At 37.6% G+C, this 26,208-nt stretch overlaps 1 protein-coding gene across 1 annotated transcript in view; it reads left to right on the top strand.

Moving 5' to 3' along the window:
* The window catches only part of FRK (fyn related Src family tyrosine kinase), a gene marked incomplete at both ends in the record, with an annotated part of 84,105 nt that extends 58,209 nt beyond the window's left edge, over positions 1-25,896 (top strand). The window contains 6 exons of the mRNA XM_082668707.1: positions 10,003-10,166; positions 11,858-12,026; positions 14,558-14,716; positions 23,879-24,060; positions 25,134-25,299; positions 25,688-25,896. Of these exons, the coding sequence (XP_082524833.1) occupies positions 10,003-10,166; positions 11,858-12,026; positions 14,558-14,716; positions 23,879-24,060; positions 25,134-25,299; positions 25,688-25,896 (1,049 nt within the window). The remainder of the gene's footprint in view (positions 1-10,002; positions 10,167-11,857; positions 12,027-14,557; positions 14,717-23,878; positions 24,061-25,133; positions 25,300-25,687) is intronic.
* Between the last annotated feature and the right edge of the window lie 312 nt (positions 25,897-26,208).

Below are 26,208 nucleotides of genomic sequence, written 5' to 3'. Positions count from 1 at the left end.
AAGATTAACTCAGTTGGGAAGATGAGGTCATCAGAGTGTCAGTTGGATTCTCCCATTAAACAGTAATAAACTCTGCAGCCTGGGTATGGCGCTCTCCTTGGAAGGGCGAGGGGGGAAGGGGAGGACGTACTGTTCAGACTCTTTAAAGCTTCTGCTAGGATGTGCCATATATTGTGTTTGCCCACACTCCAAAGCAAGTCACAAAGCTGCATCCTAAGTTCATGTGATGGGGAATGATGCTCCACCTACTGCAAGCCATTGCGAAGGCCAAGAGAGAATGATTCACTGACCTCATGTCTCATATAAGTAAATGCAATCAAAGGGCTCAAAATCCAGTAGGAGAGGTACAGTATAAATTACAGGAGCAATACTGTGAATGAATTCAATAGCAGAAGTCGATGTGCAGTGGGATATGAAGGGCCAAGTGAGCTGCTCTGCTTGCTTAAGTCTAGGGGCTTAATGGAGGAGGAGACGCCTGAAATGGGCCTTGAAAAATGAACTTGTCTATAGCACGTAAATAGAGTGACATCGTAGTTGGAGTAAATAGTCTGTGCAAATGCACAGAAACAGAAAACACCATGGTGCATTCAGGAAACTACAGATAAGTGTTTAAACGTTGAGGGTAGGGTGCAGGAGAGAATTCCGTTAAGGCGTGTGAACTTTAGGCGATGGAGTGCCCTTGAAGAGCTTTAGAAAGGAGAATAACAAATTCAGATTGTGTTTTAGAAGAGGACTCTGGTGACTGTGGAAGCTGGATAGTGATGCAGGACACAGGGAAAGCAGTGTATGAGCTTACTGCAGTGAGCTTACTGCAGTGGTCCAGAAGAGAGACTTCAAGGAGCACGCCACAAGGTGATGGCAGTGGAGAGTACGGGCTGCCAGGACATAATGCTCGGTCAGAGATGAGAAGTCAGGGAGAGAGAGGATTCGGCGTGACCCTCAAATCTCTAGCTTTACTGTCTGGGTTTCAGGGTGGCAGTGCCATTCACTGAGATAGAATATTCAAGCTGGGGAGGAAACTTGGGGAATAAGATAATGTGAATTAAAATTTTGACTTGGTACATTTGAGGTGCTGGCAGGGAAGTTGAGTGAGCAGCGTAGCAGAGAGAGACTGGGGGGTCATTACACATTCAGTACAGTCATCAGAATCCAAATGTCTGCAATATTACTAAGAATCGTTGTGAGAGCTGATATGCTGGCCCAGGTGAGAACCAATATAGAAGGAGAAGATGGAGGCAGAGAAGCCTGAGAACCAGTAAAAATAAGAAAAGTAGAATCACTGTGTTAGATGGAGGAATGTTCAACCTGTGTTTCCCTTTAAAGGTGTCAGTTGCAGAAATAGACCTTCTCTGCAGCATTATCCTCATCTCAAGATTAAATAGTACCAATAAGCATCCTTGCTCCCGGAGCTGTGAGCAGTGTCTTGTGAGAGTTGCCTAAAAATACTTGCTATTTGGCAATAGAAGGAGACAGTTGGTGGAGGGATTAAGAATGTGGTGTGGGATTCAGAGTCTCGTTCTCTGGTTTTGACTCACAGAATGAATATTTACCTGCTTTGTATCCAGGGGAAAAGTACTTAATCTCCCTCGACTTTAGTTTCTCCTCTGTAAAATGATGAAAATAATATCCATATCCCTTAGGGTTGGTATGAGAATGAAATAAAATACTTCACAAAAAAGCACTTAGCACAGTGCTTGCTTAAGGCAGGTGCTCAATAAAAATCCAGTTGCTTTTATGTTTATGCGTCAAGAATACTACCTTTTTCACAGAAAGATGGAGGTGTTGGCCCACCTTGCATTGGAACGTGTACTTTGAACTGTTTTTCTGGGGTAGTGGTGAGTCATCCTGGGTACCCATGGTTGTTTACCTGGTTCACCCCTGAACTAGTGAGAGTCATTAGGAAGATGGCTGGCCAGCCTTCAAAGTGTAGCCTGTGACTAGGAGATGGTTTGTCTTTATATGAAGTGTTACGTGAACATGACCTGAACTGTGTAGGCCGGAAGTTATGACAAATGAAACCAAATCTAAACAGACTTATGTAAACTTTGCCTAATACTTGTCCGAAATAAATAACAGGAATATATCTTATATCAAGGGTCCTCATTTAATATGATGAAATTTCCAAGAATGAGAGCTCTCTGCTTTTGGAAACATGAAGGAATAATGAGCAAATTACCAAAAGCTGTCTTGCATATGTAAAAACAATGAAAAAATGGAAGGACACAGTATTCTGCTGTGAAAATCAATTAGCTAATACACGAGAAGGTCCTTTGTATTTTCACAAGAAGATAAAAATTGATTTCAAGGTATTTCAATTATCATCCATTACATATCTCCAGGACTTTCATGTTCACTCTGTTTAGCATGTCTCCTCATTACCGAAATGGGGTGCAGAGAAGAAGAGCGATTCAGGGACTGAGTTCTCCTTCGTAATAGAAAAGGCTTCCCAAGAGTTTGGGAAGAGTTTGATAGGGACAGGAAAGATGGCATTCTAAAAGTCCTAAAACATTCTCCTGAGAAATTAGTAAATTATTACTTGAAAAAAAAGAAAACAACTAAACAAAACAGGAAACAAGAAATAAACAGTTAAAGGTTTCTACTATTTCTACTGTCATTCACAGGACACCCTAGAAGACTAGACTTGGATTCCAACCCTGCGAACAAATAGTAGTTTATTTTGAAACTCTAGACTCATCAGTAAAAGAGGAATTTAGACTAAATCATCTTTAAAATTTCTTGTCATTCATATATCATATTCACCTTCCGTTGATAGAATAGTAGGACTTGCAAAAACTGTCTAGTCTCATGTTGCTCTTTCTGAGATCTCTTATAATTTGAAACTTCTAAGGGGAGCATCAAACCTCCCATGAACAGAAACCCCAGAGAACCAGCCTATTCTGGTGTTGGACAGTTCATTTCATTAGAAATTCTTTCTTATGTTTAGTAGGTGTGCCATTTTATTTGATTATTTATCACTTCATTTGTGAAAGGATTTAAGTTGGCTTACGTTGCTGAAACAGTGCAAAATACAGCTAAACATAAAAAACATAAACATAAAAAAGGCAAATCAATGAAAAAGAACAGAGAAATAGATCTTGCTGAGCCTCAAATGGGAGAAAAGTATCACAGGTTAGAAATCAGTTTAGCTGGGAGTTCTCTGGCAGTTAATGCAGAATGGGAACCATATTGTGCTTCTCACTGGGTTATGTAAGAAGAGATGCACTATATTTTAAGCGTTAAGTTCAAAGAGAAATGAGTTCATGGGGGTCTTTATATAAAGAATATCAAGTATCATTATAGTCAGTGTCTTGAGATGTATATGTGGACATTGTCTTAGGTAGTTAATTCTTATGTTGCCTCTCTAACAAAGTGGGAAGCATTATGTATATATTTTTATTTTAAATTCACTATACCTTCATTACAGTGGGTTTGGAAAAACAGAGTAAAATACTCACAAATCTGCCAATCTAACTCAGCTGTTACCATGTTGGCAAATTGGATCATCTTGGCCCTCATGCAGTTATGGTTTTCACAAGGAACCTCAGCTGGGTTCCTTCAGCAGGAAAGGGCTCCAGGATGTGTGAGCAGCCAGATGTATCCTCATGTTTAAAATAATACTATGCTCTTAATTCTGTATCCCAATTATTTCACTTAACACATTTTATTTCACTTAACACATTATCTATTTTTTTCTTGTTACTACATAATTTTTATGATTATCGTTTTAACTCTTAATTTTCAGATTTGCTACAATTTTCCAGTCATTTAATGCTGTAAAAATGCTGCAGTGAACATTCTTATACGTATTGCTTTCCCTGTTTTGGCTGATGAACAGTAGTTAGTTTCCTATACAAATGTTTTCATTGAATTTCATGTTGGAAATGGGCCCACGTTAGTGGACATTATAAGAACCAGCCCTTTGCAATGTGTTAGTGTATTTACTATTAAGAATCTTGATGATGATATTGCTTATTACATTTGCTCTGTGTGTGTGTGTGTGTGTGTGTGTGTGTGTGTGTGTTTTATGAAGACCTATGTGAGAAGTTTCTCTCTCATTTCAGTACCAGCAATAGTGTTTTGGGTTTTTTTTTGAATAACAGTTTATTAATATTTTATTCAGGGAATCAGGTAACTGAATGAGTTTCTCTCATGGTTTTGAGCTGTCAAAAATGTGGAGAGCCAAATCTTTGGTCCACATCTAGCAAACATGGACGGACATCTAAAGAATACCTTACATAAAGCATACCAGCCTTGTTCCTGGAGTCATCGTCCTTTCCTTTCCTTTTTGTCCACTTATCTTAAATTTCATTTTATTTTGATAATTTATGCAAGCCTTTGGATCTTTCTGGAACAAAGCAGCTATATAACTAAGTGAATGCATGTAAATACTTGGATTATTTCCTTAGGGTAAGTTTTGAAAAGTAGAAGCACTGGCTTTCATGTCACATTAAATCTTAATCCAGTGAAAGACCTTCTGTAGGAAACTGAGATAATATAATCCACAGATATAAATTCCTGATGATTTATTGCAGATATAATACTGAATGAGAAGTTAAGAGTCCCAAGAGGAATAAAGAGTCAAGTTGTTTCCTAGAGACTTTCTGTGCAATATCAGATGCTGCAAATGCTATTTTCATGTAAAACTGTGGTAGATACTTTTTGATTATATGAGAAAATATTGAATGTTATAATTATGTATTAATTAAAGTGATACTCATCTTCATAAGATATCATATGTATAAACAGCAAAACTGACATTTTGTTCTGAAAATTTAAGAGCCAGCTTTGATTGGGGATTGGCCTGTTTTAATAAGGAGTTAGACCATAGGGGTCTTGAGGATAAGACCAACAGTTTTCTCAAACATATCCTAAGTATTTGGACAGATATGAGGTTCAGGCTCATGGATTTCCATGCTATATAATATGGAAGAGATAGTTGATTTTTGCACGTAAAGGTAGTTGATTATGTTGTCTTTGACTATAAAAGTACCTCAGCTGGTCTACTGGACCAGTAACAATGCTGAAGACCTCAGGACATGAGAGCTATCAGATGTATCTTCAAATACATTTTTTAAGTTTTTTGAGTCACCTAATGTAGACATTCTCTTAATGAGTCTTCACTTAACCTAGCAGTTTAGTAGTCAAACTTACAGACTGATGTCCACAGCACACTGAATATGCCTGGCTGGGGACCCAGTAGTTGAGTTTTATGCATGAAGAGAGTCAAATCTGTTTGTTCCTTTTGGTTTAGTGGATTTTTTTTCATCAGAAAAGAACAAGTCTTCCACATGATACCACTTTAATATTTTGAGACAGGTGTAATTTCTTCTTTCAAAACTACTCATACAGGAATTCTATTCTGTTTGCTGTAGAACAAAACACAGTGTAAAATGGGTGTGTGTGTTAGATTCTGTTTTAATGGGGGATACAGTGTAATAACTCAATTTAATGTTATTTACTTACTGGTATAGAACTATCTTAACATGATTTCTAAAGCAATGGTGTAGGAGGTGTTATCATGATTATAATAGTTTTGAAAAGTACAAACCACCCTTCCAAAGAGAAATCAAATAAACAGGAGTTTACATATGTAGGAGTTCTCTCACACAGAATTAATGGCAGTTTTTTCACTTAATATGTTTGGTAGCCACTATGTTATGTAGTCTTTATTGTGCAAAGAGTGGAAACTTTTACTTTGGACGTGGCTCTCTTGTTGACAATGCTATTTGATAATACTGATATTCTAGTATAGTACTCACACATTGCACATTTAGAAATGTCTATCATCCTCTGTGAATAATGACACTCAAACTATCCCTGTGAGAGTATATAGATAATATCATTATTTTCATTTTCTAGATAAGGAAACTGAAATGAAATTCCTTGCCAAAGGTCAAAGAACAAATCACTGGGAGAATTAGATTAGGGCAGTGAGTTCTTGATTTTCAATCCTTTGCTTAATCATCTAAGTCATATTGTTTTACCCAGAATGGGAACAGATTATTTTCAGTCAGTAAGAATGAGGCTGTGCCCAGATGATGCCAGAAGACTAGCTGAAAAATGAAAATCTGCTCAATCATTTGTTTATCTGTAAAATGCCAAACTACTTGTTATACTGATATCTTTCACTAAGCCTAATAGGTTGTCTCATGTTTTGCAGACATAGCCTCTAACTTAATGTTTATATTGTACTAAAATTAACTTTAGTTAATTTCTGGAGGGTCTGTCTTTTAAAAACTTAATTTTGGAATATTATACTTATTTAATATGTTCTGAATAATATGTTAGTCGTGTGGTAAATTGAGGGAAAAAGCTCTTTGAAAGTGTTTTTTGATGAAATCTCACACCTTTGTGCAGTGGTAGACAAACTCTTTTCTATCATCAGAGACTATGCGATAAGATCTCACCATTAGGAGAAAGCTGGGCTTCTACGTCTGCCACCAACTCCTTCTAAATTCATTTGGGCCTGGCATTTAGCACTGAAATCATAAGACTCCATCTATATCACATGTATTCCTGCAGAATCAGTTACCCTGGATGTGAAGGTGGTCAAATAATCAGGTGACCAGTGCCATGGTCCTTATAGAAGATCATGGGCAGAAATAGCTGAATTCTTTCAATGTTCAACAAACCTTTATTGTACTCCTCATACATACTTACCTGCATCTCTGCAATATATCCTAATTCTTGGACATGTTCTGGTAGATTAAGCAGTTGACAGGTGAAACATTCTCCCCTAGGTCAAACAGCATCAATGAGAGTCAAGATGTAAACTCAGGATGCCTGGCATTCAGTAGCACAATTCATTCAACTGTGATGCTACTGAGTTTGTTGAGGGATGATTCCATTATATTTTATATAACGTTTACATGTTTTGCCGTTAAACTACTAAAATGCTTAACTAATCTGAACTCACAGTAATTCACAATAAGAATAGCACAAGCATTATCATTCACTTATAGCCTGTAGAATTTGGAATAGGTTTGGTTCAATAATAAAGATCAAAGCAAACCAGAAAAGGAATAGAAAATTCATTTCTCCTTAGTTCTGAGACCTTCTGAATTCAATCTTTATTAAGAATGACAGTTTGCAAATGTGTGGACTCACTAATATCAAATTTAAATCACTTTAAAAAACCCACTTATTTTGGATTTGATTACTCAGGAATACAATATTAAAAGTGCCTTCATCCTGACTATGGTGTATTGAATTTCCCTGATGTAGCTTCTGTGATCTAATTTTAAAATTTTATATATATATATATATTTCAGTCTTGGCTAGACTGAAAACTTAAATGAACTGCATATAAGTAATCTATGATGCTGGTCAGAGATGGAGTACTTATTCCTGTGTTATGTTGCAAAGCTCAAGAAATTAGATATAAACATGAATGACTTGACTTAAAAGTATTTGTATAATTACCTGTTTAATTTTGCAGCAGACATTTCAGAAGCTTACATTTCTCTTCAAATCCAAGAGTTAGTGACATCATTCATTCATCTAGCAGATGTTTATGTTAGTTGTTACTCTGTGTGAGGCTCTGAGTAGGTATTAGTTCAAGACACAGAGTCCCTGCCCTTCACAGAGCTGCCTCCACTGAGATAAATCCACCATCACAATTAAACTGGGTAATGTGATAGAAAGGAGCTGGGAGGAGTACATGCAACAGGGTGATGGGGAAGGCTGGTTCTGAGGATATAAATTGAGACCTGAAGAGGGGCTGGCTACTAGAAAATTCATAGAAAAAGCATTCAAGTGGTGTTCAAGGCTCCAAGGTGAGAATTACTTTTTTTTTTGGTAATGTGTGTTTTCACAATTTGTAGTTTTCTGAAAGCACTACAGAAAGAAATGAGAATTCAGAGAGAGAAAGCAACAGCCATTAGAAATGTTGGAACATTAGAGTGGAAACATATGGAAATTCGGAGTTTTCTTAAAGCCTGCTCTTTTAATGATGAAGAAATGGAGGCCCAGTGACATTGCCATGTTTTGGTCACATACTAGTTAAATTATAACCTGGGTCTCCCATCTTCCTGTCTATAGCTTTTTTCTATTAAACAAAATTACCTTTATTGTGCTTGACAACTCCAGATGTATTGAAAGTATTGGTTTTTACAGTTGAGAGTTTAGACCTTTATCTACAAATAGTTGGCAAACATTTATTTAGGCTTTCTTTATGATCAATGGCAATTGCCAAAGCCATATCAATCATTGGGATTTGCATCCCTTATTAAGAAAATCACAAAGAGTATTTTAACCTTTCAGTTGTCTATTGACTTTAGTTTCTAGCTTAGAAATCATTAAGTCTTTTGTGATGCATTAAAAGGGAATTCCTAAGTTTAATTTCCATGTATTCCACTTCAGTTTGGAACCAGATATGGTCCATCTTGATTAAAAAAGGAGAATTTTTTTATTGCTTCCCATCACTTCCAATTATAGATCTGTTGGCTTGCTAGACACCTCAGTCATACTTTATGCACTTTTCTTTTTGATAAATGGCAAACGAATTTTCAGGCCAACAATTTATATAAATTGCAGGTATAATTTATACTTAGCTACCTTTCTACTTCTAATATTTTTATGACTTTGTGGAGAAATGAATTGGGGCTAATATTGTTTACATCTCTCTTTGATTTTTTTTGTTAGCCTTTTAATCCATAAACGGAATCTGTAATGAGCTTAGCTCTGTATCCTAATAAAGCCCCTCTTTTTGGTGATGATTATATAAGGCAATTAACATTGCCCCAAGAGTTGTAGTCAGTGGGAATGGTAATTTGACAGATCAGAGAGTACAACGATGTGTTCCAGACACTTAAAAAATTGTAATTTAAGAACCTTATATTACTTTTGGAGGAGCTAAATGTTTGCCTGTTCTCTGCATTTTATTATAAAGAACCGAAAAAAAATATTCTCCTGTATGCAGATGAAATGCTTTTTTTCAGTTTTATTGAGGTATAATTGACAAATAAAATAAAAAGGCATTTAAAATGTACAACATGATGATTTGAAATATATATACATTGTGAAAGGATTCCCCCTTCCCATATAGAGTTAATTAACATATCTATCACCTCACATATTTCTCTCCGTTTTTGGTGAGACCATGTAAGTTTTACTCTCTTAGCAAATTTCAACTATATCATACAGTGTTATCAACTTTAGTCACCATGTTATATACTAGATGCTTAGAACTTACTCATCTTATAGCTGGAGTTTTATGCCCTTTTACCAACTTCTCTCTTATCCTGCTCTCCCCAAGCCCATTCCCAGGCAACAATTTTTCTACTGTTTCTATGAGTTTAATTTTTTTTTTGAAAAAAATTCCACATATAAGTGATACTACACAGTATTTGTCTTCCTCTGTCTTATCTCACTTAGCACAATAGCCTCAAGGTTCATCCATGTTGTTGCAAATGACAGGATTTCCTTCCTTTTTTAAGGCTCAATAATATTTCTCTCTCCCTTCCTCCCTCTCTCCCTCTCTCCATCTCTACCTGTATTTATATCTATATCTACACATAGATTTTGCTTTCTGAGAACACTGTTTATTTTATTTTAGTGTCCATGTTATAGAATTTCATGGGAGGAAATTCTCCTTTGTCTCTGTACCAGAAAGAACTGTTTCTAAACATCTTTTGTGATTTTATCTTATGAACACTGTGGTTTCTGAAACTGTTTCCTTCTTTACATTGCTAGAATGACAGAGTCCATTTTATAGCTTGTTTTAAACAAGTATACTAGGCCTCAAATCAAAGTTTATTTTTGGTGCTAACTGTACTCTTTTATTTTTATATTTCCTTTAAAATATGATTCCACATTCTTTTTTCCTTTTTAGTCTGCTGTATGTCCTTTATAAGCTTCCTGAAGTCTTTTCTGAAACAAAGTTGAGAAATAAATAGAATTTGTTAAGATTTTATTCCATGCATTGAAACTATCGTCACAAAATAAGCAAATCTCCTTTGCTTTGGCAAGAAGTTTATTAAAAGGACTTATTTTGGGTTCCAGTTTTAGACAATGGGGTTGTGAAACACTACAGAATCAGAAGACTGGATGAAGGGGGCTTTTTCCTTACCCGGAGAAGAACCTTTTCGACACTGAATGAATTCGTGAGTCACTACACCAAGAGAAGCGATGGCCTGTGTGTCCACCTGGAAAAACCATGCTTAAAGGTGAAATGCTTTCAAGCTGTGTTCCTTTATTTTTGAAGTTAATTTTATTTCCCTCAGGTGTTGGAGTTATTTGTCATGTGATATGTCAGCTCAGAAAAAAAGGTCATTGAATACCCAAGTTATGGATAGGCAAGCTGTGACCCCTGAGCCAATATGGCCCCACACTTATTTTTATAAATAAGCTTTATTGGAGCATAGACATGCTCATTCATTTACAGATTGTCGTTGCTTTTTTGCTATAATAGCAGAGTTTAATAGTTGAAACAGAGACTATATGGCTCACAAAGCCTAAAATATTTACCATCTCATTCTTTTCAGAAGAAGTTTGCCAAGTCCCGACCTCAAGCAACCACTGAACACAGAAAATATTCATTCTTTGCACTAAGAAACTAATCTGGTATCTTGTTATTGCAGCATTTAATGATATGGCTGGAGGGAAAGAAAATTCTGGAATACAATTCTTACTTAGATGATCTGTATTCAAGATTATTAACATGAAATGACCAGGTTCATTATCTGGTTGTCTGCATATAGATATCATTTAACCGTTCTAATAGTTTGATTGTTTGGCCTGGCTGTTTAGTGGGAGGAGGTAACATTTATAGAATTAATCTATATCTATCATTAAATTCTGTTGTTTGCATGTTTTACCTAAATGTGTTTAAAGTTAAGTAGTGGTCATACACCTCAGTGGGGCAAGCCTTCAGCTCCACATCAGAGTTCAGGTCTCATGTACTGTCAGTGGTATAGCCAACCCTGTGGTTTATACCTGGATGACCAGTGAAAGCTTCCTTGTGATGCCTGATTAGAATTCTACAGACAAGTAGAAGCTGAAGAATTCTGTCCCGTATGCAGGGAATTTATGAGCTAAATCCTGAGACGTGAATAGGCAATTTTGGTATAAGTATGTACATCTTAGATGGTACAGGAATGACCTCACAAGAGTATCTAAGCTTATGCTAAGAAATAGTTCAACTGATAGAAAGATATGACTTAAAAATTCTTAGTTTAACCAACATTGTTGAATTCTGGTAGGGAAAAGGGTTTACAAAGCATAGGTGACCTTCTGTGCACTCAAGATACTGATGACTTAGTGGAGGAGATAAGATAAATTTCTAAAGGCAGATGACAAACTAGACTATGCACTCTAGGAGAGCAGAGACCTTGCCTATTTTGTTTACAGAATGGAACCTAGTTGGTGCTTGAAAATTATTTATTTATTAAATAAATGAGTAAATGAGTGAACAAATAAGTAAATGAATTTGAAAAAAGATGAAATTAATTATGAGAAATTTTGTGATACATGTGGTAAATGCTATAGGCCAAAGAGTTGGGGAGATAATTGTGGATGAGATGGAACTTCAGTTTAGCCTTCAAACTTGATTTATGTAGGCAAGGAGGCAAAGAGAACTCCCACCACATAGGTGAGAGGGTGGTATTTGGATGTCATGTGGGACAGATGGACAGCAAGGTGCCCAACTTAGCAGGATTTGGGAGATCAGCTGGAAGAGGCAAAGATACAGATTCTACCACAATTGCTTTCCATTTAAAAGTAATTAGAATAAAATTTACAATATTTTGTTTTTAAAAATGACGTCTCTTTTTAAAAGTACCTAGACTGTTATTTTCAACCAAAAAATTGTTGAATATAACTTTTTTCTTACGAGTATTCTAATTATTCTGTGAAGCAGATACAAGTCCCAGCTCCCTTTGATTTGTCATATAAAACCGTGGACCAATGGGAGATCGACCGCAGCTCCATACAACTTCTGAAGAGATTAGGATCTGGTCAGTTCGGCGAAGTGTGGGAGGGCCTATGGAACAATACCACTCCGGTAGCAGTAAAAACATTAAAACCAGGTACGAGAACAAGAATGGCAAAGGTTAAATGGCGTATGTTGATACTTATAAGCTCAACTTGCCACTGTAAATGTCCAAGAGGTCATGGGACAGCCAGTGTGGGCACCAAGCGAGGGTTATAATCACTTTCTGTAGTGACCACAGTGATCTATCCCAGCACCTGAGATTTTCAGAATTACTGCAGGTATGATTATGATTTTGAATCCTAATCTTATTAACAACTGAGACTAAACTTTATTGTCCAATCTGATCATTTTTTTCCAAAAAAGAAGCAGCTAGCTATCCATCCTAACACTGCTCTCTAAGGAAGGCCTTTTGGAGGTCAAAAGAGAACAAAAACTCAGATTTCTTATATTAAAAAATAGCGCCATGATAGTTTTCTTTCCAAGAGGAATAATTATTATTGATTTACAGTGTAATAGCAGCAAACAGCTTTGGTGATTGCTTAAATGTCTTCACTTCACTGGGGCCATTAATCAATCTTCTCAGCTATTTATTGCTTAGCAGACTACCGCGCAATAAAGACGAGCCTGAAATCAACTCCCACAGTAGCTCTGACAGGCAAAAATTAATATTTAATGTTGCATTACTAGCTGAGTTGAGATTGGGTCTCTTTTGCTGTGCAGCTGGTCAGCTGTAACCAGCGTAGCCAAGGAGTGCTCTGAGCAGGCTTCCCCTGCAGAGGCTCCTGACGTACCATGGTTTCAGCTCTAGCGGATGGTGTGATCTGGCAATGATTTAAGTGTCCTGCATTCCATGAATCTGACGGCCACCCAAAGCATCAACATAGAAACATATTGTAGATAAATCGTCTGAATGGAGATCATAATTGCTGCTATCACTGGAAACATCAATCAGATTGTTTGGGGGTGGGGGAATGATCCTACTATATCGGTAACTAACCATAGGCCAAACTAATTATAATAACCAAAAGAGGTCCTTTATTATGGTTTGGATGCCTCTTTTATTCTTAGCTCCATTTTGCCACAGTGATTCAAGACTTTAATCCTATTTGATTATGTGGAGCAGATGGAAGTGAGGGAGCTCAGCAAAAATTGATGGAGAACAGAATAGGCCATTTCCCCCCATTCTCCCTCTGTAAGTCCTTGCCTCTTCCCCTCAGCCTGTGAAGAAATGCTTACAGTTGATCTGTCTGGTTTTCCTAAGAATATGCCTATTTTTAATAATAATACAAATATAGTCAACACTCATTGAACACATATGTACCAGACAATGCTATTATCCTGACAATGATTTTATGTCAGTAGGATTATTAACCATGTTTTAGAGATGAAGAAACTGAAGTTCAGAGACATTTGGTAACTTGTTCAAGATCACACAGTGAGCTAGGATTTGTTCGAGCCTGGGTAGTGAACTTCTAGACTCTCAAAAGGCATACCAAAGGATAGATTGCCTAAATGCTTTATGTGAAATGATCTGCAGGTCACATGTAACTGTTTCTAACTGCATATTAATAAACAGTCAGAGTGTTAGCTTGGAATGCCAAAGCTTATCCATACCTGGGGTTCAAATATTAGCTGTGAAGTCTTCTATCTGAGAGAATGAGGAACGAAACAGACTCTTTAAGCATCAGTGAAAATGATATTTGCACTATCCATAGTGAATACTGAGATGTGAAACGACAGTATTCCTTCAGTTACAACAATGGCTCTGAAACATCATATCCTAAAAGAAATAAAAGATCTTTAAATGACTAATGAAAGGTAACTCCAGGTATTCTTCTTTCTCTTAGGTTTTATTTGACATTAACTGTTGATTCTTGGCACTTTGCATGGTGAGTCAGAGTTGAGCCATTTAAGTGCAATTTAATTGTAGATGAGTCTTCAGAATAGGCTCCAATATCTCCCTTAACATTTGGTCAAGCTATTAAAACCAACTGTGGCGATATTAATACAGGAGAAAATGTTGAATATCAGCTTCAAGAGGAGGAAAAAAACACTAAGTTTTGGGAGTGGCCCTTGAATGTTTTCCACTGGGCCTACACTATGGATATATGTCCTTGCAGAATTAAAGACATAAATATGGCAGAATATCATTGCTTTTTAGAAACGTTATCCAGCTCTTCCCACAGTGGGTACCAAGGACAGGGCAACTATTAATCTTCTCTGCATCCTGGACAGAAAAACTCACTGCAATAATTAAACATTCAGTGTCTTCCAGTGTTCATGTTAATAGAATGTCTTCTCTTTGTGTTCCTAAGATGCCTGCCTTGTTTTATCAACTAGACTGTCAGTGTTTCCTTTTCCTTCATTTTTCACATGGACCTGAATCAACCTCTCTTCACCTACAGGTCATAATACATAAGCTGCACAGCCCTGATGCGCCAACACATCAGTTATTAGGTTGCCCTGGTTGAACTGATTCTCTTCCTTGATAAATCTGAAGATTTGTGACACTCATGCTCTTACTTTACTGAGAGGCAGGAAGCAATCTTGGTGATTCCCACCAGGCTTCTGTGAGGATAGGAATGCCTCAGTAACATAAAGTGATTTCCCCTCTTCTTGTTTCAGGTTCAATGAATCCAAATGACTTCCTGAGGGAGGCACAGATAATGAAGAACCTAAGACATCCAAAGCTTATCCAGCTTTATGCTGTTTGCACTTTAGAAGATCCTATTTATATTATTACAGAGTTGATGAGACATGGAAGTCTGCAAGAATATCTCCAAAGTAAGCTAAAGACTTAATAAAAGGAAAAAAGAGGAATTTAGTTTAGCTAGTCCTATAAATGTCAATTTAGCAAGGCTTCTATAACCCAAAGGATATCTACTATGGTATATCTGTGACAATGAATGTCTTACCATTGAATTGCTCAACTACTCTTTAATAGGATATATACTGTGTACTCAAAGGGAGGAAAAATATTTATGTAGTGGAAGAACAAATTGTTCACCATAGACATATCAGAGTACTTAAGTGTCATGTGGAAAATTGAAGAATTGATGTTTTTCACGATGCTTTGTTTCCTACAATAACTAATTGAACATTATCAGTCATGGACCAGTATTTTCTATGGCCCAGAATTAAGGGACATGGAATGCTTTCGGGTGAAGGGAGGGAAAGGTACCCTCATTTTTCTCTTTGCCAGTTTTGGACAACATTGTGCTTGTTGGAATTTAAAATACTTCCAACGGCTGGGCAACATTAGAATATTCAGACTAAAAAGAAGAAATATACTATTACTTTATTTTTACATCTGCTTCCTGTAGTCTGAGAAGACTTAAGGGCACTGTAGAATTTTGATGTTTATTACAAATTAATAATTTAATAAGCCACAATATTATAAGCGTTAAAATGAGATGTTCAAAGAAGTGGAGATCAAGTACTGAGAGAATAATTCATGCTTTAAAAAGAGGCATTTTCTATACTTTCTTGGAATGTCAGAGTGGGACTGATAGAATGTATAGAGGTAAAGGGAGGTGAGAATAATGGAACAAAGATATCGGAAAGATAGGAGTATTCTCTCATTTCAGGGTGCCTTGTGAAGCTGGTGATATTAAATTGCAAGACTAGATAGGAACAAAGAACGTAAGACTTGCTAAGTGCTGTTAAAAACAAAAATATACCTAGCTCCCTTGCATAAAGATATCAAATTTAACAGTATTAGATTGTGTTACCCACCAGAGAGAGACTAACCTCAGCCATTGACTCCTTTTGCTTTATTCCCAGGGACAAAAGTATAGGAGCCCTTTCAGGTCATCTCTAACGAAAATGCTTTGTCAAATTAGAAACATTCGCGCTGTTATATCTCACAGTCAATGCTCAATCCTCAGATCTATCAGCAGTATTCAATTCAATGGACACTGCCTCCTTCTAGTAACACTACCTTCTGGAAACACTACCTTCATTTGGCTTCTGGGACACTTCATCCAATGTCCTTTTCTCTTCCTTTCTTGCCAGTTCTTCTCAATCTATGTGATTTCTCTCATCTCCCACACTTCTCAATATCTTGGAATTTTCCAAGACTCTTTTGCAACATCACCAGATTCCTTGCTAATCTCAACCAGTCTTATTGTTTAATAACATTTATGTATTAACCAATTGCCTAAATTATATCCCACCATTACTTCAGAATCATATATCCAACTGCCTTCTTAGCTTCTCCACGTGAACACTGTATCAGTCTGGATAATATGGGTATGATGCAGTAACAAACCCCTCCAAATCTCAGAGTCTTAACACAGGTGTTTATTCTTGCTCTTGCTACATGTGAGATATAGACTGGCTGGTGGCTCAGGTCTTTTGATCACCTTGGCAGCAGCAGGGGATATGACTATTCTCATTCTGGCTCTTAAAGCTTCTGACCAGGAGTGACAGAGGTCATTTCTGTGCCCTTTTCATTTGGTTAAATCAAGTCAAAGGGAGTAGGGGAGTACAGCCCTCTAAAGTGCTTAAAAGCAGGAAAAAACAAAAGTTTCCAAACAGCCCTCATTTCTACTACATATGTCTATTAGACATCTCAAAATAATTTGTCCAAAAACTGATCTCTCATATTATCCTCAGTAATCTGCACCTCTTGTGGTCTTTCCTTCTCTGACAATGTCAACACACAGGCCTAACATCTTGGAGTCACCTCTACTTCTCATATCCTATATCTGACCAACCAGCAAATCCCACTGGCTTGCTTTCCAAATATAGCCAGGATTTTACCACTTCTCAACACTCCTACTCCAGTCCGAGTCATCATCAACTCTCTCCTGGATTCTGCAGTAGCCTTCTAATTTGTCTCCCTCTTTTGGTTCTTGACCCCTTCAGTCTCCTCTCAACACAGTAGCTGGAGAGATCCTGTTAAAATGTAAATCAGGTCACGTCCCTCCTCAGCCCCAAACCTTCAGTGACTCCTTGGTTCTCTCTGTGTAACCCATAAAGTCCTGCCTGACCCGGCTCGCCATTACCTCTCCGACCCCATCTCCCACAGGTTTGCCCTGGTTCACTCTGTCAACTACACTGCCCTTCTTTGCTACTCTTTGTATCTTCCAGATGTGCTCTGCTGCAGGCCCTGCGCACTTGCCGTTTCCTCTACCTGAAAATTTTTCCCGTTACTTATCTGCACAGCTCATTTTCTCACGTCCTGAAGGCTTTACTCAGGTATTCCCATTACAGCGAGTCCTTCCTGGGTCACCTTCTAAATTCTGAGATTTAATCTCCCTTTGCTGACTCTTCGTATTCCTCTTTCCTGCTTTTTGTTTTCTCTTCCTAGCTGTTAGTTGTCATATAATGCATGACATATTTATGTAGCTTATTTTTAGTGTCTTCTAAAATACAACTTGGAGAGGACAGAGATTTTTCTTTGTTTTAGTGCTAGAACGGTGTCAGGCACACAGAAGGTGTGCACTAATTGTGTGTTGACTAAGTGAATGAATAAATTAATGGATAGATTAAGTCAGGGCTATCCTGAACCTAATACAGTTGGGACTTGTTTTGTGCTTGGTATCCGCTTGCAAAGATACGCTTAGTATATTGCAAACTCCTTTGACATTGAGGATTTCTGTGGTTTGTTGATGTGTTTTACTCAGGGTTGAGCACAAACTCTGTCATCTTCTGGGTTGAACTATCAGGGTCAAGTTTACAGAGGCCTTCATTTGCCCGGATACTTAGCAGCCAGGGGGAGTAATGAAGGCATGCTCATTACAGACAATCCCTTCCCAATCAAGAGGATTTGATTTCAACAAAATGCTCTTAAAATGTATCTGCCAGTCTTAAACATCCCATAATGATAAATATTATTAAGCTGAAATGCTCTTGAATAGTGGAACATAACTGAAAATACTTCCTTGCTGCAGATGTAAATTGTCACAGCTCTATGAACGTTTATATCAGTTTTGACATCTGGCTGCTGTATTAGAAGTGTGCTCTGAGGTTGTATGCAGTTCCTAGGCCACTGTACTTTTCACGGCAGAAAATATGTCACTACTCAGTTTCCTTCACTATTGTGCCTGTCAGAGAAAACCTTTTTATATCCACCGTAATAGGATTAGATGTTGTATTTGATAGCTGAAATAACACACATTTTTCTATAGAACCATCTTTGTAGTCCCTAAGCTTGGCTGAATATTTTTTTGTAATACATTTTGCCAAAATGGAAAAGGCTTGTCAAAAAACTTTAGCACTAAGGGTAATTGATGCCTGGTATTTCTTACTGAAGTTTAAAGAGGATAAATATCTGCATTTTTTACTTTAGCTGGGCTTGTTTTCTTTCCAATAAATACTTATAGAGCATCTAGTATATGTCTGTATATTTTCTTTGTTTTACAGATCAAGTCCTAGCATGTTGTTCATCATTCTCACAGACAGTTCAGTTAAGTGGATTGAAGCAGACAGGAATGTTTTCACTGAGATACCCTTTAACTGAACACAACTCTGTAACTATTTGCTGTCTGCATGAATGGAAGTCTCTTCATAGCCCCTGACTTTGGGTGCTCAGGAGTGTAAGGTGGATTTTAGGGAGGCAGTACAGAATAAATTTATGACGCATGAGATTTCAGCCTCCAACATATCCTGGATTGGAATCTCTACTCTATAAGTTATTACCTGTTCCTCTGAGTGGTAGGAACACCTATCAAACAGGGCAAAATACTTCCTATAGTTGTTCTGAGTATTAAATGAGGTGATGTACTAGAAAATCAACCATATGGGATAGTGGTAGGAGAGGAGCATATATATTTTAATTTTTTTTTCCTCTAAAAATCACTATATAGCACTTACTGTGTGCCAGGAATTTTTCTAAGTCCTATACAAGTATTATTTTAGTTCATTCTTCTAACAACCTCATGAACTAAGTATTATTATTACCATCCCCATTTTACAGTTGAAGAAGCTGAGGTATGGAGAGATTAAGTAACTTATGCAAGGTGGTTGAACAAGAATCAAACCCAGGAAATCTGGCTCCATAGTCCATGCTTTTAACCATATACATATCACTGATATTATTCTCCTAATATCCACCTATTATTTATTGCTGCACGACAAATTACCCCAAAACTTAGTGGCTTACAGCAGCAAACATTTATTATCTCACAGTTTCTGTGGTCAGGAATCCAGGTGCAGCTGAGCCGGGTCTTCTGGGTCAGGGTTTCTCACAAGGCTGCAGTCACGGTGTCAGCCGGGGCTCCAATCATCTTTATCCATTCATTTGTTGACGGACACTTAGGTTGCTTCCATATCATGGTTATTGTAAATAATGCTGCTATGAACTTTGAGGTGCATATATCTTTCGAATTAGTGTTTTTATTTTCTTCAGGTAAATACTCAGGAGTAGAATTGATGGATCATGTGGCAGTTTTATTTTTAATTTTTTGAGGAATCTTTATACTGTCTTCCATAGTGGCTGCACTAATTTAAATTCCCACCAACAAAGCACTAGGGTTCCCTTTTGTTTTGTTTTTTGTTTTTTTTGCGGTACATGGGCCTCTCACTGTTGTGGCCTCTCCCGTTGTGGAGCACAGGCTCCGGACGCGCAGGCTCAGCGTCCATGGCTCACGGGCCCAGCCGCTCCGCGGCATGTGGGATCTTCCCGGACCGGGGCACAAACCCGTGTCCCCTGCATCGGCAGGCGGACTTCTCAACCACTGCGCCACCAGGGAAGCCCTAGGGTTCCCTTTTATCCACATCCTTGCTAACACTGGTTATTTCTTGTCTTTTTTTTTTTTTTTTTTTTTCCCCAGTACGCGGGCCTCTCACTGCTGTGGCCTCTCCAGTTGCAGAGCACAGGCTCCGGGCACGCAGGCCCAGCGGCCATGGCTCACGGGCCCAGCCGCTCCGCGGCATGTGGGATCTTCCCAGACCGGGGCACGAGCCCGTGTCCCCTGCATCGGCAGGCGGACTCTCAACCACTGCGCCACCAGGGAAGCCCTCTTGTCTTTTTTGTTTTTGTTTTTAGCTGCGTTGGGTCTTTGTTGCTGTGCGTGGGCTTTCTCTAGTTGCGGCGAGTGGGGGCTATTCTTTGTTGTGATGCGTGGGCTTCTCATTGTGGTGGCTTCTCTTGTTGAGGAGCATGGGCTCCAGGCACCAGGCTTCAGGAGTTATGGCTCGCGGTCTCAGTGGCTGTGGCTCACGGGCTCTGGAGCAAGGCTCAGTAGTTGTGGCGCATGGGCTTAGTTGCTCCGTGGCATGTGGGATCTTCCTGGACCAGGGCTCGAACCCGTGTCCCCTGCATTGGCAGGCGGATTCCCAACCACTGCGCCACCAGGGAAGCCCCTATTTCTTGTCTTTTTGACGATAGCCATTCTTACAGGTGTGAGGTAATATCTCATGGTTTTGATTTGCATTTCTCTGATGATTAGTGATTTGAGCATCTTTTCATGTGCCTGTTGGCCATCTGTTATGTCGTCTTTGGAAAAATGCCTATTCACGTTCTCTGCCCATTTTTTGATCAGATTGTTTATCTGTCTTTGATGTTGAGTTGTATGAGTTCTTTATGTATTTTGGATATTAACCCCTGATTTGATATATCATTTGCAAATATCTTCTCCCTTTCAGTAGACGGTCTTTCCATTTTATTGATGGTTTCCTTCATTGTTTGAAAGCCTTTTAGTTTGATTTGGTCCCATTTGTTTATTTTTGCTTTTGTTGCCCTTGCCTGAGGAGACAGATCCAAAAAATACTGCTAAGACCAGTGTCAAAGAGATAACTGCCTATGTTTTCTTCTAGGAGTTTTGTGGTTTCAGGTCTTACATTTAAGTCTCTAACCCATTTTGAATTTATTTTTGTATATGAGAAATGGTCTAGTTTCATTCTTTTACATGTAGTTGTCCAGTTTTCCTGATGCTACTTATTGAAGAGACTTTCTTTTCCCTGTTATATATTCTTTGTTGTAGATAATTGACCATGTGAGTGTGAGTTTATTTATGGGCTCTTTATTCTGTTCCATTGAGCTATGTGTCTGTTTTTATGCCAGTATCATACTGCTTTGATCATTATAGCTTTGTCTGAAGTCAGGGAATGTGATACCTCCAGTTTTATTTTTCTGTCTCAAGATTGCTTTGGCTATTCAGGGTCCTTTGTGGTTCCATACACATTTTAGGATTATTTATTCTAGCTCTGTCGGTATTTTGTGAGTATTTTGATAGGGATTTCATTGAATGTGTAGATTGCTTTGGGTAGTTAAAATGGACATTTTAACAATATTAGTTCTTCCAATCCATGAACACATAACATCTTTCCATTCATTTGTATTCATTTGTATCATCTTCAGTTTTTTTCATCAATGTCTTATAGTTTTCAGAGTACAGGTCTTTTACCTCCTCAGTTAAATTTATTTCTAGGTATTTTATTCTTTTTATTTGCTTGTATATGGGATTGTTTTATTGTTTTCTCTTTCTGTTAGTTCATTATTAGTGTATAGAAATACAACAGATTTCTGTATATTAATTATGTATCCTAAAAGTTTACTGAATTCATTTATTCTAATAATAAATGAATCTTATTTATTATTGGGATTTTCTGTATATGGTATCATGTCATCTGCCAATAGTAAAAGTTTGACTTCTTCTCTTCCAATCTGAATGCCTTTTATTTCTTTCTCTTGTTGGTTGCTGTGGCTAGGACTTCCAATACTATGTTAAATAGAAGTGGTGAGAGTGGGCATCCTTGCCTTATTCTGGATCTTAGAGGAAAAGCTTTCAGCTTTTCACTTTTGAGTATGATGTTACCTGCAAGTTTGTCATAAATGGTCTTTATTACTCAGAGCCTATTTAAATATGCTGCTTAGATTAAAAAAACACACACTCTCACACACAAACTGTGCTTAGGTCTTTCCCATTTGAAAACTTCCCTCGACTCCATTTATTTCATTTTTTTAATTGCAAAAGATGACATACATGTAGAAAGGACATGCGTGACTTACGTCCTTGCTACATATATATTTATAATGTAATTATAAAGCGAGCAAGTAAACAACTGTGCAGCCACTATGCAAATCAAGAATGAGAACATAGCCAGCAGCCCAGAAACTCCTCTACTACCTTATCAATGACAATCCCTCACTATCAGGAACTTCATGATAATTGCTTTCCCTTCCTTGACTTACATTTTTCTCTGCTAGCTTCTTCTTGTCTTCCCTTCTTGACTAGGTTTTTGGAAATTGACATCTCCTCTTGCTATCTCCACATCCTCAGCTCCCCTTCAGCCCTTAACCCTTTATACTCCATCTCCAGCGAGACTCTCTTCCTGCAACCAATGTTTCCAGTGACTTCTTAATTATTATATTGTAGAAATGCTTTTTAGTTCTTATCTTGCTGGACTTATTTGACAATGGTAGTGATTTTCTCTTCTCAAACCTTTGACTGTTAGGATGTTCTCTTCTGGTTCTTCTCTCATTCTTTAGGCTGATTCCTCTCAGTTTTCTTGCAGGTTTATTTTTATATGCCCACTCTAAGTGTTGGCATTTCTCATGATTCTATCACTTTCTAGCAATCTCACCCACTTTTAATGTTTAACTCTTGCTCCTAGACAATGACGGTTAAATCCATCTTTCTAGCTGCATGCTTTCCTCTGAGCTTCAGAACCATATGCTTGTCTTCTTTTAGACATTTCCTCTTGGGTAATCCGTATGCATCTCTAGCTTAACAAATCTTAAACTGTTTAATTCTGATCAGACAGCAGCAATGATAGATAATAAGAACAGGTAGGCTTTACTAAGTTCTTCCTAGGTGCCAGGTACTGTTTTAAGTGCTTTACATGTATTATCTCATTTTAACAAATAATACCACAAGGTGATGATCATTATTGCTGTATATATGGAGAAACTGAGACACAGGAGTGTTAAGCAGCTTGCCCAAAGTCAGGAAGAAATGTAAGGCAGAGCCCTGATTCAAATTCTGGCACTCTAGCTTCAAACCAATCTTCCTCACTCTTGTACTGTAGTTGCTCAAGTCAGGAATTGTGTCTGGGACTCTTGACCATAAATTCAATACATTTTTGGTAATATCTGGCTTATTCAGATAGAGATAATGATAATTTGGATTTATATGAGACCTTTTCAGTTCTCCAGAAATTTGAAGACCTCTACTAACAGCGTGGCATCTAAACACTTATCCAGGGATGGCTGACCCCATTTCACAAAGTCACCACAAAATAACACTAATCTCTCTAGTAATGATCAAACTGACTCAACTACATAAATTTCCTTTACTTAGTTATATAGAATCAGCAGGAGGAGAAACTATGTCTACGAAAGGTATATCATGCCTATACCTTCTCTTCATAGAGAGATGAGCAACCTATTCTAAGAATAACAGGCTAAGAAAGGAAAATGTAATGCATGCATCAAGCTTAATGGAGTACAAATGTAATATACTCAGCTTATAACTATGTAACATATATAGAACCTTCATTATTTTGTGAGCTAGTTTTTAAGAACAATGTGATGGAAGAATGAGAACTTTTCATTGGTTCAGCCATGCAAATTAGTATTATTTTTAGGGTTAAAGACTAAAACAACTAAGAAATGTTTCAAAGAAATCCAGAGGCAACCAAGTAACAGTTTCCATGAAGAGATGAGTTAGTGATGTGTGGTATTAAAAATGGCAATACCTGGACTCTTCCGGATATTTATAGCTGTGTTTGCATCATGTGGTACTGTTGCTCCTTTCTCCCAATAATGCTCATTTAGGGAAGGGAGGGCCTCAGCTTTGAAATGTGTTTGAGCTCTGAAGCTTGTTGCCTCATTAACCCTTCGCAGGAAATGGAACGGTTTGTACCTGTTATATTTATTTTCTCTCAGTGCTATGGCACTTAATCCCACTGATAGCTCATTCATCAAAATTCTTAGAATTTGCTTCAATAGTTCAAATGTTCTCCAAAGTGAATCTCTTATTTTCTCTTTTTACCTAGATGATGCTGGATCAAATATCCATCTGATGCAGCAGGTAGACATGGCAGCCCAGGTTGCTTCTGGAATGGCCTATCTGGAGTCCCAGAACTACATCCATAGAGATCTGGCTGCCAGAAATGTCCTTGTTGGTGAACATAGTATCTACAAAGTGGCAGATTTTGGACTTGCAAGAGTTTTTAAGGTAGATTTGGCTTTGTTTTAATTAGTTGGTAATGGGTCAAAAGGCTAGACCAGTATACTAATAGATTTACTGTTATTTTTCGATATATTTCTCCAAGTTCTATTGGTCCATAGACCATTTCAGGATCCCAGGGCTCTACAGACAAACTACTTCCTATTTCTATTTCTTCACCAAAGAGAAAGAAACAGAAAAAATGATGATCAACCAGATGGGAAAGTATGTAATTAAGTTTGCAGTTGAATAAATGATCAGTTGTTCAGTACCAGTAGCCTCTGTTTGTCTGCCTCTATTTCTCTTAAAAAAGGCAGCACACTTTGTACAGAGTTACCCTATCCATTGTTGCTCACTTTATGCCAGACCAATATGCATGCTGCCAGGCATGCTGCCAAAATTCTTCAGCAAACCTTGGCTTTTAAAATCCTGCCACCCCCGCTCCCATTTTATGACATTAGGCCAAAAGACACTAATATAGGAGATATAATATTAGGTGTTTTTTTCTGAATTTAATTTTTTATTTCTACATTGTATCGTAAAAATATGAGTGTGAGGCATGACACATAAGTAAATGATTCTCTTTTGATCTTTATGAATTTATCATCTTTTCTCTTTGTAAATTAATTAGATTCCCAGTGAGTTGATACATTAATTTAAATCATTTGGACCCTACTTTTCAGTATTAGAAAATGGTTACATGGTAATTATCAATGTCAGTGGCTCTTCAATACCAGCAGTAAATCAGAAAACAGGCTTTGCTTTCACTTTCTATATTTGCTAAAGACCAGGTGTAAAGCCAGTGTTATCACAGATGCATTTCCCATATGTATTACAGTGCTCCTTCCAGTGCTACTTTTAGCACATAGTAGGCTCTCAAATAATATTTCATTAATGAAGTCCTGCAGATTATTCAGTCTTGTGTGTCAGATTTGGAATTTGCTACTGTAATTATCATTTGAACTAAACTCATTTTGAATCTTGTCCCTCTAAATTTTAATGCAAAGCAAGTTACAGACGAATGAGGGTGACCAAAAAAGAACCCCACTTTAACCTAGCTTGATTCCTTAATGCATTATCAGGTAGATAATGAAGACATCTATGAATCTAAACACGAAATAAAGCTGCCGGTGAAGTGGACTGCGCCTGAAGCCATTCGTACTAATAAATTCAGCATTAAGTCTGATGTGTGGTCATTTGGAATCCTTCTTTATGAAATCATTACTTATGGCAAAATGCCTTATAGTGGTGAGTAATTAATTCTGAAGTGGGCCTTTCTGCTGCAGGTCACTTACTTAGGTGTGACTTTAACTGCTTTGCCCAGACTTAGAGGGCAGAGTTATGAGGCTGACCACACCATGTGCCTGTGGGAGCATAACAGATAAAATTTGATGATGATGATTTGCCTTAATGAGTTGGTTTATTGCCTCCTTCTCCTTTGCTCTTGAATTGCAGTCTTACAGACATTACTTGCTGTAGGATTTAGTTTAGTCTCTGCAGCCTGGGAAGGGGATGGTAGACTTCATAGTTTCTCCGGGGAAGACAGTTTGCTTTGTCCTCTAGAGTGTCAGTATCTACGAATTTAAGACTCTGATTTCCAACTTGTTTTTTGTTGGTTCCATTTTATATTTTTTAGGTATGACAGGTGCTCAGGTAATTCATATGTTGGGTCAAAACTATAGACTCCCTCAACCATCTAACTGTCCATTGCAATTCTACAACATCATGTTGGAGTGCTGGAATGCAGAGCCTAAGGACCGGCCAACATTTGAGACACTGCATTGGAAATTTGAGGATTATTTTGAAACAGACTCTTCGTATTCAGATACAAATAACTTTGCATGATGAACACTGAAGAACATCAAATAATGAAGTAGCAACAGAGTTCAATAATCAGTTCAGAAATACAATCGTATTAACCAACTGTAAAAATGAATTTATCTTGACATATTCAAGTGATAAGGTACATTTGGCCATATAATACAAAAAAGTTTATATGTGTATTTTATCAACTGGGCAATCCTGCAGGACAGTCTGAGATGAAATATCATCTCCCCACTGCCTGGCAAAATCAAATGCACTAAACAAAGTTATTTTTCTTCTTAAAAGAGACACATTTCTATTTATTGTTTGAAATGCTGTTCAAGAGGATCAACA

The sequence above is a fragment of the Grampus griseus genome (assembly GCF_964374135.1).
Source record: "Grampus griseus genome assembly, chromosome: 13".
NCBI lineage: Eukaryota > Metazoa > Chordata > Mammalia > Artiodactyla > Delphinidae > Grampus > Grampus griseus.
The sequence above is the reverse complement of the archived record's forward strand: the minus strand, read 5'-3'. Positions and strand labels throughout refer to the sequence as shown.